The sequence below is a fragment of the Oculina patagonica genome, chromosome 1, assembly GCF_052425735.1.
Source record: "Oculina patagonica isolate OP01 chromosome 1, crgOcupat, whole genome shotgun sequence".
In the NCBI taxonomy this organism is placed as follows: domain Eukaryota; kingdom Metazoa; phylum Cnidaria; class Anthozoa; order Scleractinia; family Oculinidae; genus Oculina; species Oculina patagonica.
In genome coordinates this window covers 6509139-6524374 of record NC_135758.1, presented here as the reverse complement: position 1 = coordinate 6524374, position 15236 = coordinate 6509139, and the positions used below count along the sequence as shown (strand labels likewise).

Below are 15236 nucleotides of genomic sequence, written 5' to 3'. Positions count from 1 at the left end.
TGTTTTTTAGCTGGTTTTGTTATTTAGAGAAAGGAAGAATTTAATACGGTTTAGTTAAAAACGTATAATTGTATTGCATTTACACATTTTCAACACACAAAATAATGTTCTTTTCAAAGTCTCAGCCTCGGGTTTGTTCTTAAAACATTTTTAAAATTTCGCAAATTTTAGCCTCGATATTCTTAAAATATATTCTTATAGAAAACAGAAAGTGTAAAGGAATTGGCAGGAAGTATTTTTTGGTGACAGCCTTTATCCGTCAAGGATAAAGAATGTCAGACTATAAACAGTGTCAGACAGATTTATTTGGAGTTACGGAAACAGGCAGGAAAACGTAGATAAATGGATTTCAGTTTTCACTGTATAGACTGTACTTTATAATTAGAAACAGGCTATATATATTTATATAATGTAAGCAAAAGTAGAAATTGCATTTATATACATCACACGTTTCCATAACAGATCACAACTGAACATAACAAAATTGGATCTCGTTTCGTTGTAATTTTTGTTCAACCAGAGGCAGGCGGGGCAACGAAGTCCGTTTGAGTTGTTCTCTTGTGCGTTCTCATTATATCAACAAGAGGCGACAAGGTAACAAAGTCTGTTTGAGTTCGTCTCTTTCGTGCGTTTCTAGTATACTTTTCGTTTATTTTTACTCGCAGGCCAACAGCACGCTTCGTGACAAAAATAATTGTTTCTTACTGACAGACGCACATGCCTTTGGTCTGAGGTTTCGTTCGTGCTCATTGCCGTATTTGTTTTGGCTCTAACTAGCCCGAAACACGTGGGCGAATGATCCGAATTAAAGAACTGATTATTTTTTGTCAAGATATTAAACGGCCAATGCCCTTAAACCAACCACAACACACGAAATGTGTTGTTGTTTCGAATTTATAATCGTCATAAAATATTGTTACCATTAAGTTAAGTCTCTGTACTCGGACATAAAAATGCTCGAATTTTTTTAACATTAGAATTACCTTCTGTTGCAATGTTAACTTTTCAAATGATCCCCCATTTTTGACTGAATTGCCTGTAGTTTAACCTGTTTTCGAAATGTTTTTGATACACCCTTAACTAGCCCAGCGGATTAAATTTGGATTTTCTTTGGATTTATATCGTTTATCAAAATTTTAGACATCCGTCACTCAGAAATGAAATTTCTAGACTAGATTCGTGGGTGGCTCAGGTTTTTTTTGTGCTCGTTTATAACAGAAAAAAAATGTATTTATGTATTGCAGCCAAAAATTTCTCAGGCATGGGCTCTCACATTTTACTCTAAAACTGATCATTGTGTGATTTCCGGGTCATTCATAACTCTTGTTTCAAATGATACGTTGTCTTTAGCATCCGTGATTCATATAAACTTTATCTAACGCCCGGAACGCTGATCTTTTATACCGCGCCCAGCTATAGCTAAACAGTGTTTTGTAAGGTTTAGTCTTCGCACGTCAGATCAATCTACTGTTAATCTGCCACGTTTAAAAATAGTCCTTTCTGAAGACCGTGACAGCCCCCTGTGTTTTCTTGATGATAGCTCTATTTTATCTAGATTATCTTTTCTGTTTCTCTAATCGAAATGTAAATACATGCTGTGACCTTGTAAAGATCTTTTTGTCGTGTCAATGCGATTTACAGTTATCATGATGAACGCCTAGACCGCAAGGACATGTTCCACAAGAGGGATCTACATTCCTTTCTGTCCTAACCTACTGCAGTCTGTTAAAATATTTACAATTGTGCAAACCTTTTGAATTAGAATAGACAGTGACGAAATTCACGTGGGAAAAAACCTCGTGCGAGGCGGCAAAGAATGTAGAAAATTACGTTTGTTTGCACATCGCATTCCTGAAAGGTTTATGATGTTGCTTTATTGCACAATGTTCTTGACGCAGGAAGTTCCCGCGTGCCCGTGTACCCAGTGTTCTCGACAAACAATTGGCAAAGGATGGATAAAATTGATTAGAGGAGGTCACGAGGGGTTAACTCGCTGCCACGAGGTTTGATCGCGGACTGCTTTACATCTTCGAGGAGTTTACATAGAGAATCACGCCATCTTCTGGGCTTGTTATTCCAAGTCGAGTTTTTCCCACGCAAAACAATGGCACACTTTTGCAAACAGGCGAGCGATCGGAAACGAGACACTGTATGAGAACAATGCAGTCCTTAGCCTTGTTATTTCAGTAAACAACAATTGGGTCAAGGCGTCTAAATTCGGCTTGAGGAATGTTTTTGCAAACCCAGCCCACGGCGGTGTAACCATTCCAAAGATACCTTTGCCGACAAAACGTGGACTATGGCGGGAAATGTTTTAGCAAACAGGACTACCGCATCGCCGATGAGAAATGAGGTGCCGACAAAGCCGAAACACGCAGCGTCTGGAACTCAGCAATCGAGATTCTTTGTTTAGATAAGGTTGCTAGAGACGTGTGCTTTGTGTCCCATCACAGGGCTTATCAAGATCGATATCAAGCGAATATCGGTTGACAGGATAAGGGTTAGATTGTGAATGCACATAAAGCAGGGCTTTCCGCATGGACGCTTAAAGAAAGATTATTTCTTGTCGCGCTTGGAAGCCGGAAAGGGCTATTTGTCGCTTAGGCCGGGGTGCTAAAAGGATAACGTGTAAGCATCTTATATCATTTAGCGAGTAAATGCCATTCATTGAGTCTTGTTATCAGAATAGAGCGATCTTGACGCGACGGTCAATGCAATCTACATGACATGATAGCATGGTTATCAATTTCACTGTTGAGTGAAACAGGCTGGATGTTCGGCGCGCGGTTTCTGTGAAAATATCGCGCGCGTGGAATGGAACAACATTTGGAAAGTAGGAGCGAAAAGGAGATATCGGAAAATAACGAATAGGATTAATTTTCTTTAACCTTTTGGCTTTCTGTGAACTGCCAAGACTTGGCAGATTAGACACGGCGATACTGTAAACCTCATGAATGTCAACGCAATGTTTTTCGTTTCTCTTTGCGGTCAGTTTTATTAATTCGAGTTCCGTCATATGGTATCCCTTTAATACCAAGGAACTAGAACCTTTTGGCAACTTCAGTCACATGCAATACTGTTCCTATTTTATCTCAGAAGCCCTTGAATCAACATTCAGCCCTTGAATATAACTTTCCAGCAACCACTACCTTGAAGTGCATGGCGACAGAAATGAGCTCTTTAATCTTACTATTCCCTGCCATAAAACCATCAATAAAACGCAATAATGACTTAGGCTAAGTAGCTCGAAAGACCTACTACAGTTTAAATAGCATTTGAAAAAAAAAAAAAAAAACAACATCACCTGGACTAAGAAGCACTGCATAGGTTGTAACCCCCCAATATTAGGTACGAAGCCAAACTGCTTTAAATACAGACCGCCGAATTATTGTTTTGGATCACGAAATCTTGATTTCTTTCTTAACTTTGTAGTATTACTTTGTAGTATTAGTGGCAGTGAAACTGAAATTAGAAAAATGATAATATAATAAAAAATTATATATAAAATTATATTATTGTAAAACTGATAAAAATATGTTTTCTGCGTTAGGTAAGAAATCTTTCAGTTCATTTCGAGTTTTCCTTAAATGGTTGAGTTTACTGAGTGCGGCAAGACTTGAGCGGTTGTTTTGAAGCTATTGAAACTGATCAATGCCTTTCAGTTCAGTTTAGTTGTGAATAAAAATACAATCAGTACAAACGAAAATTCTTGATAAATTCATTCTTGTGGAACAGTTTTAGTTCAGTTTCAGTTCACTGAAAAACGGAACACTGAACTGAAACGATACTTGCTGCTTGCTGTCAGCTATTGACCATAATTTTTCCGGAGTTTGTGCCGCAAGTGAGATAATTTAACTGAAAGCTGTGGACCGGTATTATTGTTGTGGTATTTCGGAATCGAAACATGAAGAACAGGGCCGTCCAAACATTTGGCATAGAAGGTCTGGGGACACGGTCCCAGAAAATTTTGAAATATAGAAGCTCTAAAACGCTATTTTAAGCGTTTTTTTTTATAAGATATTAATTAAGAAAAATTGATCTCGTTCAACTGGAGATTATTTTCCCAACTAAACGTATTACGCTTTTAATTTTGGGTTAAGATCTAGACGAGGCAAGTGCCTCATCTTGCCTCATGCTAGCTACGGCCCTGAAGTATGACCTTTCAGGAATATAAGCGGCTGACAAGTGGAGTTTTGAGGGATCGTTAATCATGTTCAACACTAAAGCAAAATTAGGAACCGATCTATTTAGTTTCATCTCTCAAAAGATCAAGACAAGCTACAAACCGTTTTGCAAACGCGTACGAGGAACTTTGTGGTTTTTAAAATGTCCGAATGCACAGAAGGCAGGGTACACTTCTTGGTGTCAGTTAGCTAAACATATGCCTCATAACCAGATGAACATTCAAACTATTCAAGACTCTAATGAGTCTCAAGCCTGAGGGTAAGTTAGTCTGCAATAAAAGTGTTTAATGACTATACCCGCCCTACCCTTCGGATGTCAGTAGAATTTCAAGTACTCTAGTTAAAATTATATTGTCCTTCTGATTTCACCGTGAAAATATTTCTCGGTGCAAACTGCGCTACCACGAAATTCTTTGAACAAAAAGCGAACGATTTCAGTAATAAAGCGGACCTTGAAAAATTTACACTGAATTCAGGGTAAATATAACGCAGTGAACATTGGATAAACGCTGCTATCTCTCTTTGTATTATGTCGCAATTATGCGGAACCCGGTTCAAAAGTTTATCGCTTTGTGCACGCGACGGTAATTTGCGTCTTCTGAAAGGAAATTTTGGTCTTTTCCGCCAGTCTAGCAATAAAAAAATTCACTATTTCCCTCTTCCTTTAGCTTTGTCTAAAAACGTTTTTGGAAAATTCTCTGCATATATCAGATAAAATCTTTTAATTTATTTTTCTTAGGGCAATCAGTACTGTTATGTTGCCACAAACAGAGGCAGCTCGGGCATTAGAGTTTATACCATATGGAACTGTATATTTCACAATTTGTGACGTGTATACATTTCTCGAGCTTACATTATTTCCCAATTAAGTTTTTGAAGGATATAAACGACAAATGACAGTCTTTATTCTATTAAATCAGCTAAAAAGTGTTGCGTGTCGTTTCGAGGGAACGCAGTTTATCACATGCAAGAATTTGCTATTTATACTCACAAGTCTGCGCAAGAAGTGCTATTAATTTTAACTTTTACGAAATGTCAGGGCCTCGCAAAGCAAATATAAGAAAGTTTGAGCAAAGGATCCTATTTCATAGATCGCGAAATTCTAAAAGATCCAAATCTGTAATTCAGCAAGCATATCCTTAATTTAAGGCTCGGAGCCAATTTTCCTGTAGTTACCGAATTTGCAAGATCACCCTGCATAAAATGGCCCAAAAGAGGTAATTTTCTACGGGAAAATATCCCATTAGGTTTATAATTTGCGTATATAATGAAAATAAAATTGTGGTAAAGCTGACGAAAGAATAAATCTAATATATCAACTACCGATGAAATTATAATCAGATCTTTCAGCCCAGCTTGATGACGAAAGAGATACAGGACTGGATAAACATTGCGTAGTTTTCTGTTCGATTTTTTTACACACCAAACCTTATCTTCACTCGGAATCGTCAATCTTACGTTTTTGTTTGTCATGATGCGAATCAAAACACAGCACAATGTGGCGAAAAAATATTTAAAAGAGTAGCAATTATTGATGTACGCAGGCATTAGAAGGTCATCTGTTTAGTTCAACCTTGTCTACATATCAAGCACGCAAAGACAATAACCTCACGCAAGCTTTTCCAGCACGTGAAACACGGGATTCGTGGCTAAACTGTGGGCACACATTGCCAAACCACGCGCCAAATAACACATAATTGAAAAAACAGGAAGGCTTTTCCTGAGAAACACACAATTTCATACAGTTTGAAATCACATGTACCTTACAATAGCTGTCACAAGCAATACACAGAATAATAACTCACAACAAAAAAACCTATCAAAAAAAAATTCCATTCTTTCTTCCCTCTCGCCCGAGGCTACGAGGGCAAAACGCACGAAACTTCTAAAGCAGGTGCGATTTAAGCAAGTTTCACAATATCCTTGAGCCAAGATAGTTTGACTTTTAAAACGATTTAGTCCGCGAGCAATTTGATAAACATCGACTTTTAACCGTTTCACCCCGCCTTTTCCATTGAAAGTGATGAACGATGGCGATGTATACTTCTATACATCTATTCATTACTCCCTTTTCGTGGGCAATTTATCTGATTATCTGCAGTATCTAGAAAGGAAGCAAAGAGAAAGGGGGATTGACATTATGAGGCAGAAGGCAAAATAAGGCGGGGTTAGAAATGTCAAACTTGCAAAACACCACCTGACGTTTTACGTTCTAGTGGCACCACGGTGTCTGTAAGAAAATTTTCCTTCAAACAATTCTCAACATCTGAACGCTTTTTACTTTAATTACTTGCAACCTTAGAACATTGATGAACCAGAATTGTCGGTACAGTACGCTTTGAAAATCCAACGTACGCTTGGGACATCTACTTACGCCAAAGGTTAAGCTCTCAAGCCAATTCTGACAGCCTTTTTTTCTTTACCATTGAGGGAACTTATGCTCAGAACACGAAAGACTTCATCTCAACTGCCCGCCAAAAGAGAAACTTGCCTTATTTGTTTTCAAAACATTTAGGAAAACAGCACGAGCCGAAGATAGGTATCTCTACCGCAACACGCGCGGGAAATTAGCTTCACCGACAGGCATCGGGCAGAGAGTTCAGCGCACGATACAAACTCTCCATTACAAATGTCTTCGTGCGTTTTTTCCGCAGAGTTAGGACTATTTCTAAACGTTTTGAAGTATTGAACAAATAATGGCAAAGTCTGACGATCGTAGAGGGCGAAAGACGTAAATTACACCAACACTCACATACACTTTTGTACACTTTTTTATTGAGAGCTTTTCTCTCAACACGTAAAACTTATCCCATAAAATATATACATTGCTAACACAAGAGTACAATGTGACGTCCCTTGCAATAATTGTCATGAACTTTACACTTTACAGAATGTTCGTTGCTTGCGATAGAAGAAATAAATTAAGATTTCCGGAAGGCGAGCGCAATAGCCATATGTGCAATTCTCTTAAGTCCCTGTTTAAAAGTCGTCTTGTTGAAATCGGCGGAGGATTTAATTTGCTCCAATTCCTTCATGCGGTCGCGATACCATATGAGGCGCCTGCTCCGAAAACTGCACCTAACAACAGAGATAGAGAGAAAGAAACTGACGATTAATTAATGGAAAAGAAAACCTTTGCGCCAAACGCGCGAATTGTTTTATCCACACAACGGGAACAAACAAATCATGAATTCTTCAAATGACACATGTACGATCGATTTTAACATTGGACTTGTGGTCGAGCCCATTCCAGTGAAGTTCAGGTTTTAGGGTACCCGTTTTAGCTTTTCTTTTTATCAAACTGGCGCTCCGTCTTTAGTGAAGAAGCGCAAAGGAAATTGAGCTTCAGCTTTCTGTTATGCAGTTGTTTCGACGTAGCAACAACACGTTGTTCGATTTTTGTGTAGAAAAATGCTACCATTGCATAGTGTAGAGGCTTACGCATGTGTTCTTTGTTTTCGCTAAATGAACTCTTTTACCGCACGCTGGGAAGTAGATGTTTATCACGATTAACTCAACAAATATCCCGCTGTTAGGAAAAAGGTCAAAAACGTCTTTGTTATTGATTGAATGTTTAAGTTTTGGAGGTACCGACTGCCAGCTCTTCTAAATTTATGGACACAAAGACTTCCATTTGACAAACGAAGTGATCGCTAGAAATTTGAAGGAAAAACTGTCTGCCTTTGAAAATTAATATTGTTACAAGTATCTCACGAGGAAAGCCGAGAAATGCCAAGAGCAAGAAAGAAATATGAAAGACGAAAATGTGCGTAAATTAGCCGTGACTTTGGTTACATTTTGTATACAGATAAACTGACAAAACAGCGTACTATGGTCATAAGTTTGATCGTCGCATTTTTAAAGGTGTTCGTACAGCTTATAAATAACAATGTCTTGCCGGTGGCTTCTTCATTATGGGTGTGAGTTTATTTCAAAGAACTTGGAAATTTCGCAATATCATCGCAGTGAATTGAGGGGATCTTGTTGGACCGATGTAGCTGGCGAAATTTGCGAGCCAAATTTTTAGGTTTTTTTTTTTATTTATTTTTTTTTAGGAGCAAGAAAAATACACAACGCCAAGTTTTCGTTTCTTCCGAGAAGTCTTTGTTGTGAAAGGTGCGAGGCAATTAGTACAAAGCACAATGCTATACAATACTGGCAAATTTCACTTTCCCATAACTGCTTTCTTTACATCACACGAACCGTTGGTCATCTCGTTACAACGATGGAAACCTCCCAAAATAACCTATTTCTAAGTTAAGTAGAAATCAAGCACTGCATTTTTAAAATTTTTAGTAAAGCCTCAAGCAAAAAGAGTTTGGGCTTTGAAATAATGGCATATAGAGAGGGAAGCCAAAACCCTTCTGAAAGTACTCTTGGTCAAGTCGCGAGCGCAAAGCCCGATTAAAAATACTTTGCTGCAATGTACGATTGGATCGGTAGAGGATCTGAACAAGTGAAATTTGCAATTCAGTTCTTGTTGCTTTGAGCGAATACGTTGAATCTAGTTATGCAAAATAGGCAAGCCTTCTATTCAGAAGGGGAGCAATTATCTTGTCACACACACAAAAAAACACTAGCCTGCCTCGATGTATACACGCTTGGCTTGTTGGATTAATGGTCCCCTTAGGGTAGACAATCTTAACCGTAAATTTATTTTGACACAAGGGTTTTCCGCTCGTTCATGGCATTTTCGGTTAAACGCTTGCTTGCGTTAATAGAGAGCGCTCTGCAGCCGTATAATTGGGCCATTTAAACCGCTCAAGATGCTCCGCATCACGCGGGTGGAACAAGAGTTGAAACAGCGTAAAAAGACAAAAGAACCACGTCGCAAATAAACTGATAAAATGTTAGTTGACTGTTCCTTAGTTTATAGACTTACCAATTGTTGAAACGGACCTTGATCCATTTCGTTGTGTAAGGCGAATTCATTCAGCGCCTTCCAAGGTTGATAACTTGGGATATCGCCCATTCCTACGTCAGTTGGCGGTCTAAGCGAAGGTGGAGTTATATTCGAAGAATAAGTCTGAACACCCGAAATAGCTGATGGTGGTAGCGAGCGGCTGGAGAGTGCGTTTGGAGAGCTACCCGTCGGACTCTATAATAAACGTCGAAAAGATACACTCTGATTAAAAACAAGGCAATAAAATCGCGTCAATTATTATGACTTCGATGAAGCTATGTTTGCCTTTATGAAACGTATACAGTTCGGTTCCCCACTGAGAGTAATGGTAATTGCATTTTTGGCTGAATGCTGCGCGTAACGAGTAAAGTACAACGGGCACGGTAAAACATGAGACGAATCATGGAGTCAAAGAATGTAGTGCAACAACTCTAGTTGACATAAGACAACTGTGTGTGCGTATGATAATAAAAACAGCAGATGCGAGCGCGCCGGCGAGTCCGTCAGCGAACAAGAATGATTTTATAATAGGCCACACTTGTTGTACATTCATATTCAAAAAGGTTGAATGATTTACAAAGCGCGCTTAAACGTCGCTTTCTCCAGAACCAAGATCGCTGCGAAATAAACAAACAATTCCAATGGGTGGTCGATAGTTTAACGAGGAAGTTGGGGACGTTCGTGTTTGACTGAATCTCTAAAATATCGGAGACCCGTCAAGCCAGCTGTGAAGCCTAACAATCTTAAATTAACACCTTCTGGCTAATTCTTCCAATTATGTTAACAAGAAACATCCTCGCTCGGTGAAGGCAATGAAAAAACATTCGAATCAAGGCGAAAGGTGCTTTTTAAAGACAACAAAACAGAGGGGAGAAAGCCTTACGTTTGCTCGCCAAGCTCGATTAACCACCTGTACGTAAATAGTATTCTTGTTTCCGTCTTTGTGGTGACAGAACAAAGTGTTTGCCTTAGAAAATACTGACAAGATTCGCTAACGCGCTCAACGCAAACGGAAAAATAAAAGTTGAAATTCAACGTGTTACCTGCCCGTCATCCGAGCCCGCTCCTTGGTGCTGGTGGTGCGAAGACGTTTTATTCAGCAGCATGGATTTTTTCTTGTCTTTGCAGCGTTTATTTTGAAACCAGACGCGTATGACTCGAGGGCTCAGACCAGTCATCTCGACGAGCTGTTCCTTCATCATTGCGTCGGGCCGAGGGTTCGCCGCATAGCAAGTCCTTAGCGTGTGTAACTGCTTCTCGTTTAACACGGTCCTTACCCTGGTCGTTTTCTCGGATTTTCCACGCCGTGTTGGCGAGCCATCGGGCTGACCGTTTGAGTGCACTGTAAAGGTATTATTATGGTAAACTTAGCCTCACGCTCCACTCGCGATGGAAACTAATATTTCGAGGGTCGAAACTAATATTTTGAGGGGAATACTTCGCAGTGACAATACGGGGCTGTGAAGTCTATAAATGGAATATGTGCTCAAATGCACAAAGCACTATACTCTGATCTCGCAATTATACTTCTCGTACAAACATCCTTCAGTTTAAGCTTTTGTATTTTCCTGCGGAAATGTTTGTACTTCAGAGAAAGTTTTAAGATACCCATCGTCATTTGTAACAGAATTGTTACAGCTTCAAGCCAATCTTCTGGCTTCAAACTAAAGACCGGAGTTGACTGTGCAGTATTTTAACAGGCTAATGCTGCGTATGGGTCATCCAATTTGCCATCACGGAAACTGTACGATCGGAAATAAATGTCAGAAGTACTTATGCGTGTTGAACCTTATAATTGAGAAGCGAAGATATTACCAACAAACATTCAATTCTGAATTAAACTACCAGCGATGACTGAACAGTATATAATATTCTCGCATGTCTCCAGCGTTTGATCTGTGACACCGCACGGCAAGATCGCCGAAAGCAAAGTTGCCCAGCTACAAACCGGGCTTAAATTAAGCGCCATAACACCAATAAACAAAAAATCCAAGAAAACTCTAAGCGTCATCTCTTTAGTCAACTCGACTTCGGTAAGTTGAAAATTTACCTTGGATACGTGCAGAGTCAATTCGAGTCGCTAATAGTGTTATCAACCCCAATTTGATTAGATTGCGATATGTTCACTGACAAGACCTACCGCATCGAAGCAGTGACTAGGAGCAGAAACAGACGAACGTACCTGATGATTGAGACGAAGATCTTTGCCCTCCTCGGGCATGTGCTGCTTGCGCTGTAGCGGTAGCTTTCTCCACAATTTCGTTGTCCTCTTTGCAAAATAACCCGTCCTCCCGTAGCGCAAACTCATCGCCAGGTACAAGCTGCCTACTACAGGCGATGCAGCGAAAACAGTCTATGTGATAGATTTGATTCTTGGCCCTCATCACGAAATCGTTTTTAGTCACCGACCGCGAGCACTTGGCGCACTTTGTGCCAAATAACCTGAAGAGCAAGAAAGCAGAAATTTGTTGAATAGATGGAAAGCAAATAATGCGCTTCGCAAGAACGACTTTCGCAAATATATCTGTTTCGGTTTCATACGTATCCGAAGTGACCCGTCAATGCGAGTTTTCAAAATGTTGCCACTCGCTATCAGGCCTAATCCTGAAGATGTAGCCGCGCGAGAAGCGCGCTACGGTTTTAAACTTGCGATCGAAAGCGAAATCAGAGAAAACCACAAATCTAAATTGTACTTTTAGCCTCCTGCTTGTCGAGTTGGCAAACTTTCCCGCCTCGCTTTCCCACAATAAGAAAGAGGCGGAGTCAGAATATAACTTGTGTGAACTAAATTTCCTGAACTCCAGCCGCCCGGTAACCGTGTGAATTTCTTTATAATTAGCTTCCCTGAAATCCACAGAATATAAAATAATAAAAATAACTATGCACGACTGTACACAGCGGGAGAAATCAGGGCAAATAACTAGCGAGTGGCTTATACGATGGCTTTGTGAAGACAATACGGTCATAAGCATCAAACAACTACTCTGTCTTCCTAATTAACAACATTGATTCCTTCGCCGGAATAATATGCCGTCAGTGTTTGTAATAAGCTGTCGTAATCCTAAGAACACGGTCCGGTGGAAACGCCGGCGGTCAAAACTGGAAGAGTATGCGTTGATCGCAGTTTGATCGCACCCGGCAGGTCTCAGATCCTGATTTCTCAGCAGTAGACTGGTCTAGCTTACCTCACATAATCACGCTTGCAGTACGTCTTTCCGTCTCGCACAAAACACGTACAAGTTTCGTCCAGATACGTGTGGCAATCAGCGCATTTGAGGCAGCCAGCGTGCCATTCCAGGTCCGGCGCAACGCGGAGAATGTACTGGTCTTGAATCTGAGAGCCGCAGCCGACACACATGGATATTCGACGCTTCTCTGCAAAAGAAACACAAAACAAAACTTAAGAGCTCCTTGGTCTAAAGCGTGACAGGAAATACTTCTGAGCGTCCAAGAGAGCCACGGCGCTGAGGCAAAGTTTATTTTGACGAGCAGGGCAGCGCATCGATTAACTACATACGTTGAAGATCCTGATCGCTCATTCCCAAGGAAGCTAAACAAGACACGCTCGGTGATATCAACCAAAATGGGATTACTAACTGAGCGACACTGCCAGCTGACGAACCGAATACTTCAAAATTCCGATCTCTTTGTAGGGATCAATTCATTGGTGCAGCCAGCTCGCACAATGCCACGTGACTCGCGTTGTCATTGTCCGGTAGTTTATTGGCCGGAGGCTCAACCACCAATTTTACAAATTGGTACCCAGTTGTGAATGCCACACTCGTCATTGGTCGCCCACCTTTCACCACTTGTCAAACTTTGCGCGTTTTTTTAGATTTAAAACAGTGATAAACGCAGGTGTATGTTAAGAAATTGACCGCAGAGAAATTTTAGTACACTCTTCGAAATGCACAGAAGAGTCTGGCGATCTTTGCCTTCCCGATCACGAGTAAAGAGCCCGGCAAGAGATTAGAGATCAAGATTTCTGGCCCGTCGCTAGCAAATACCTCCAAGCTGTTATTGATTCAAGTGACAGATGACTTTTGTATTTCACGTTTATTCACACACGTGGAAAGTCACTGAAGCAATATCTCCTAGCGTTCGTCTTGAGAGACGCGTGGATATCTGTTTGGGTCCGTGTGAAATAAATCTTCACGATAATTTCACGAAATGGATTGATCCAGGCTCGTTGGCCTTGCTCCTGAATTGAGGTCGCCATTCAAACGAGCATAGTGTTTATAGCCGTCAAATCCGTGCCCGCCGAGAGAGGGCAATGTGAAAACCATTGTTCAATTCTCTATGCTTGGCGACGCAACAACAAGCAAATTTGAATCAAAACAAAAGGGTGGATTTGGGGTTGGATCTCATTGAACCTCAAACACTTCGATATAATTAGCAGAAATTTGTGAAAGGAAGCAAACGAGATTTAGCACGTTCTAGTTAGAAGCTCCGCCTCAGCGGTCACCAAATGGTGAGATAGTGTCGGGTCGGTATCACACTATCGCTTGATGAAAGGAACCCTCAACCTCCACAAAAACCCAGACGAGCCGCGATGTTGAAAACTAGAGAGGTCATGATATTGACACAAATTGGAATGAAAAATATTTACCCGAGAAATTTTCCCTTTGAATAGCAGAACAAAGTCGCCATTGAAAACATTTGTGCCCAACACAACGTGGAATAATAGCTTTTGTTTTCTTAGTTGAACTCGGGGATTTAAAAAACCATTCACCGTTGTCAAACATATCTCTTGATCGTCTGCTCATGATTCGATTCCATTGTTGTAGCCAGCCCAACTAATTCATATATTAATTATCTGTCATATTCACTTGTCAAACACCTCATTTACGGACCCCTCGGCACCAGACCTCCTACTTTGAGGGACTGACTGTAATTTCCTTTCTCTAATGGAGCGTTTATAATCCTAATCTGGATTGTCCATCCCTAAGCCGAACTGTCGCGCTTATGGGATTTCCGATCCGTCTTACTAGAGGATAACATTTTTGGAGTACGCACAAAAAAGATTAAGACTATCAACAACAACAGTTAAACAACTGATGTGGAACTGAGCTGAAGAACCCGATGAAATATTTACTCGCTTCGTCGAATTTTTTCAAACTTTTTAATTCTGATTGCTAGCAAATAATTACGCCCGAAAACGAATGTAACGCAAATAAAGACAAGCACAACCCACATGCGAATTTATTTCGGGTGAACTCTTCACAAAAAGGTCGTTAGGAAGTTTGTTTTTCGCACCGTCTTTGCAACACATCTTTCGTTGCCTTGACTGAAATAGTTCCTAAGACCAGATCATTTGCATAGAAACGGAACCTAATAAGCCCATTGGTCTGATGGTGTTTTGCAGTGGCGCCACTTTGGTCGCGGTCGATCAAGATGTACATGATTTCTTTACATGGAGTCGCATTTCTTCTCGAGTATTGTTCCGGCCGAGTTTCCGGGAGAATCAATTTATGGCTTCAACAAAATAAATTTCAAATTCGATCGCTTCAATTCGATCTTTTCACAAAACCTGATGAGAACGAAAATTAGGAGATGGAATAATGAATACAGCCCGGTGCGAACTATTCCGCCGAGAACGTGTCTTTTTACTACAATAAGAAAAAAAAAATAATAATCAAAAACTATAAAAACAGGTGCGAACGGCTCCATTATGTCTTGCCAACGTGACGGAAGAGAATACAGTGTAATCGAAAATTAAAATTAAATCCTTTTTTCGTAAGAACGCCTGGCAAAATACATCGACAATCTCGACGCCCTGTTAGCTGATATTTTGAGTTGTGTCAGGGCTATCGATGGACTATGTGTTAGATTCAAAAAGTCGATTGTTAGCGGAGTTAAATAACAAAAGCTTCTAATCTTGTGAAATTTGAAATAATCTTGGAAATTTCAAAATAAAGTCAAATCATTAGCCTAACTATCTGGTAATGTCAACTCGTAAAAAAATTGTAAATAAAAGAAATTTTTAATATTTTCAATTCTGAAAACTAAAAAATAACAGATTAAACCACAATATCTATTTAGCATAAGATTGGAATTCCTTTTACCCTTAATTTTGCAGAGTGGGCAAGAGACGAACTTATTTAATGGAAATTATGTAGTGCAAAGGTTAGTCCGATTTCAAAGAGCTT

At 40.0% G+C, this 15236-nt stretch overlaps 1 protein-coding gene across 9 annotated transcripts in view; it reads right to left on the bottom strand.

The window, feature by feature from the left end:
* Positions 1-6939: 6939 nt before the first annotated feature.
* The window catches only part of LOC144653147 (insulin gene enhancer protein ISL-1-like), a 44707-nt gene continuing 36410 nt past the window's right edge, over positions 6940-15236 (bottom strand). For 6 of the 9 annotated variants that reach the window (XM_078513072.1, XM_078513088.1, XM_078513080.1 and 3 more), the window contains 5 exons: positions 12273-12462; positions 11270-11529; positions 10131-10429; positions 9067-9282; positions 6940-7262 (listed from right to left, as the gene is read on the bottom strand). In XM_078513072.1, the coding sequence (XP_078369198.1) occupies positions 7197-7262; positions 9067-9282; positions 10131-10429; positions 11270-11529; positions 12273-12462 (1031 nt within the window). In that variant the 3' untranslated portion in view covers positions 6940-7196. Of the gene's footprint in view, positions 7263-9054; positions 9283-10130; positions 10430-11269; positions 11530-12272; positions 12463-12604; positions 13634-15236 lie in introns of those variants that run through there. The other 3 variants (XM_078513126.1, XM_078513119.1, XM_078513132.1) reach the window with 3 other exon arrangements.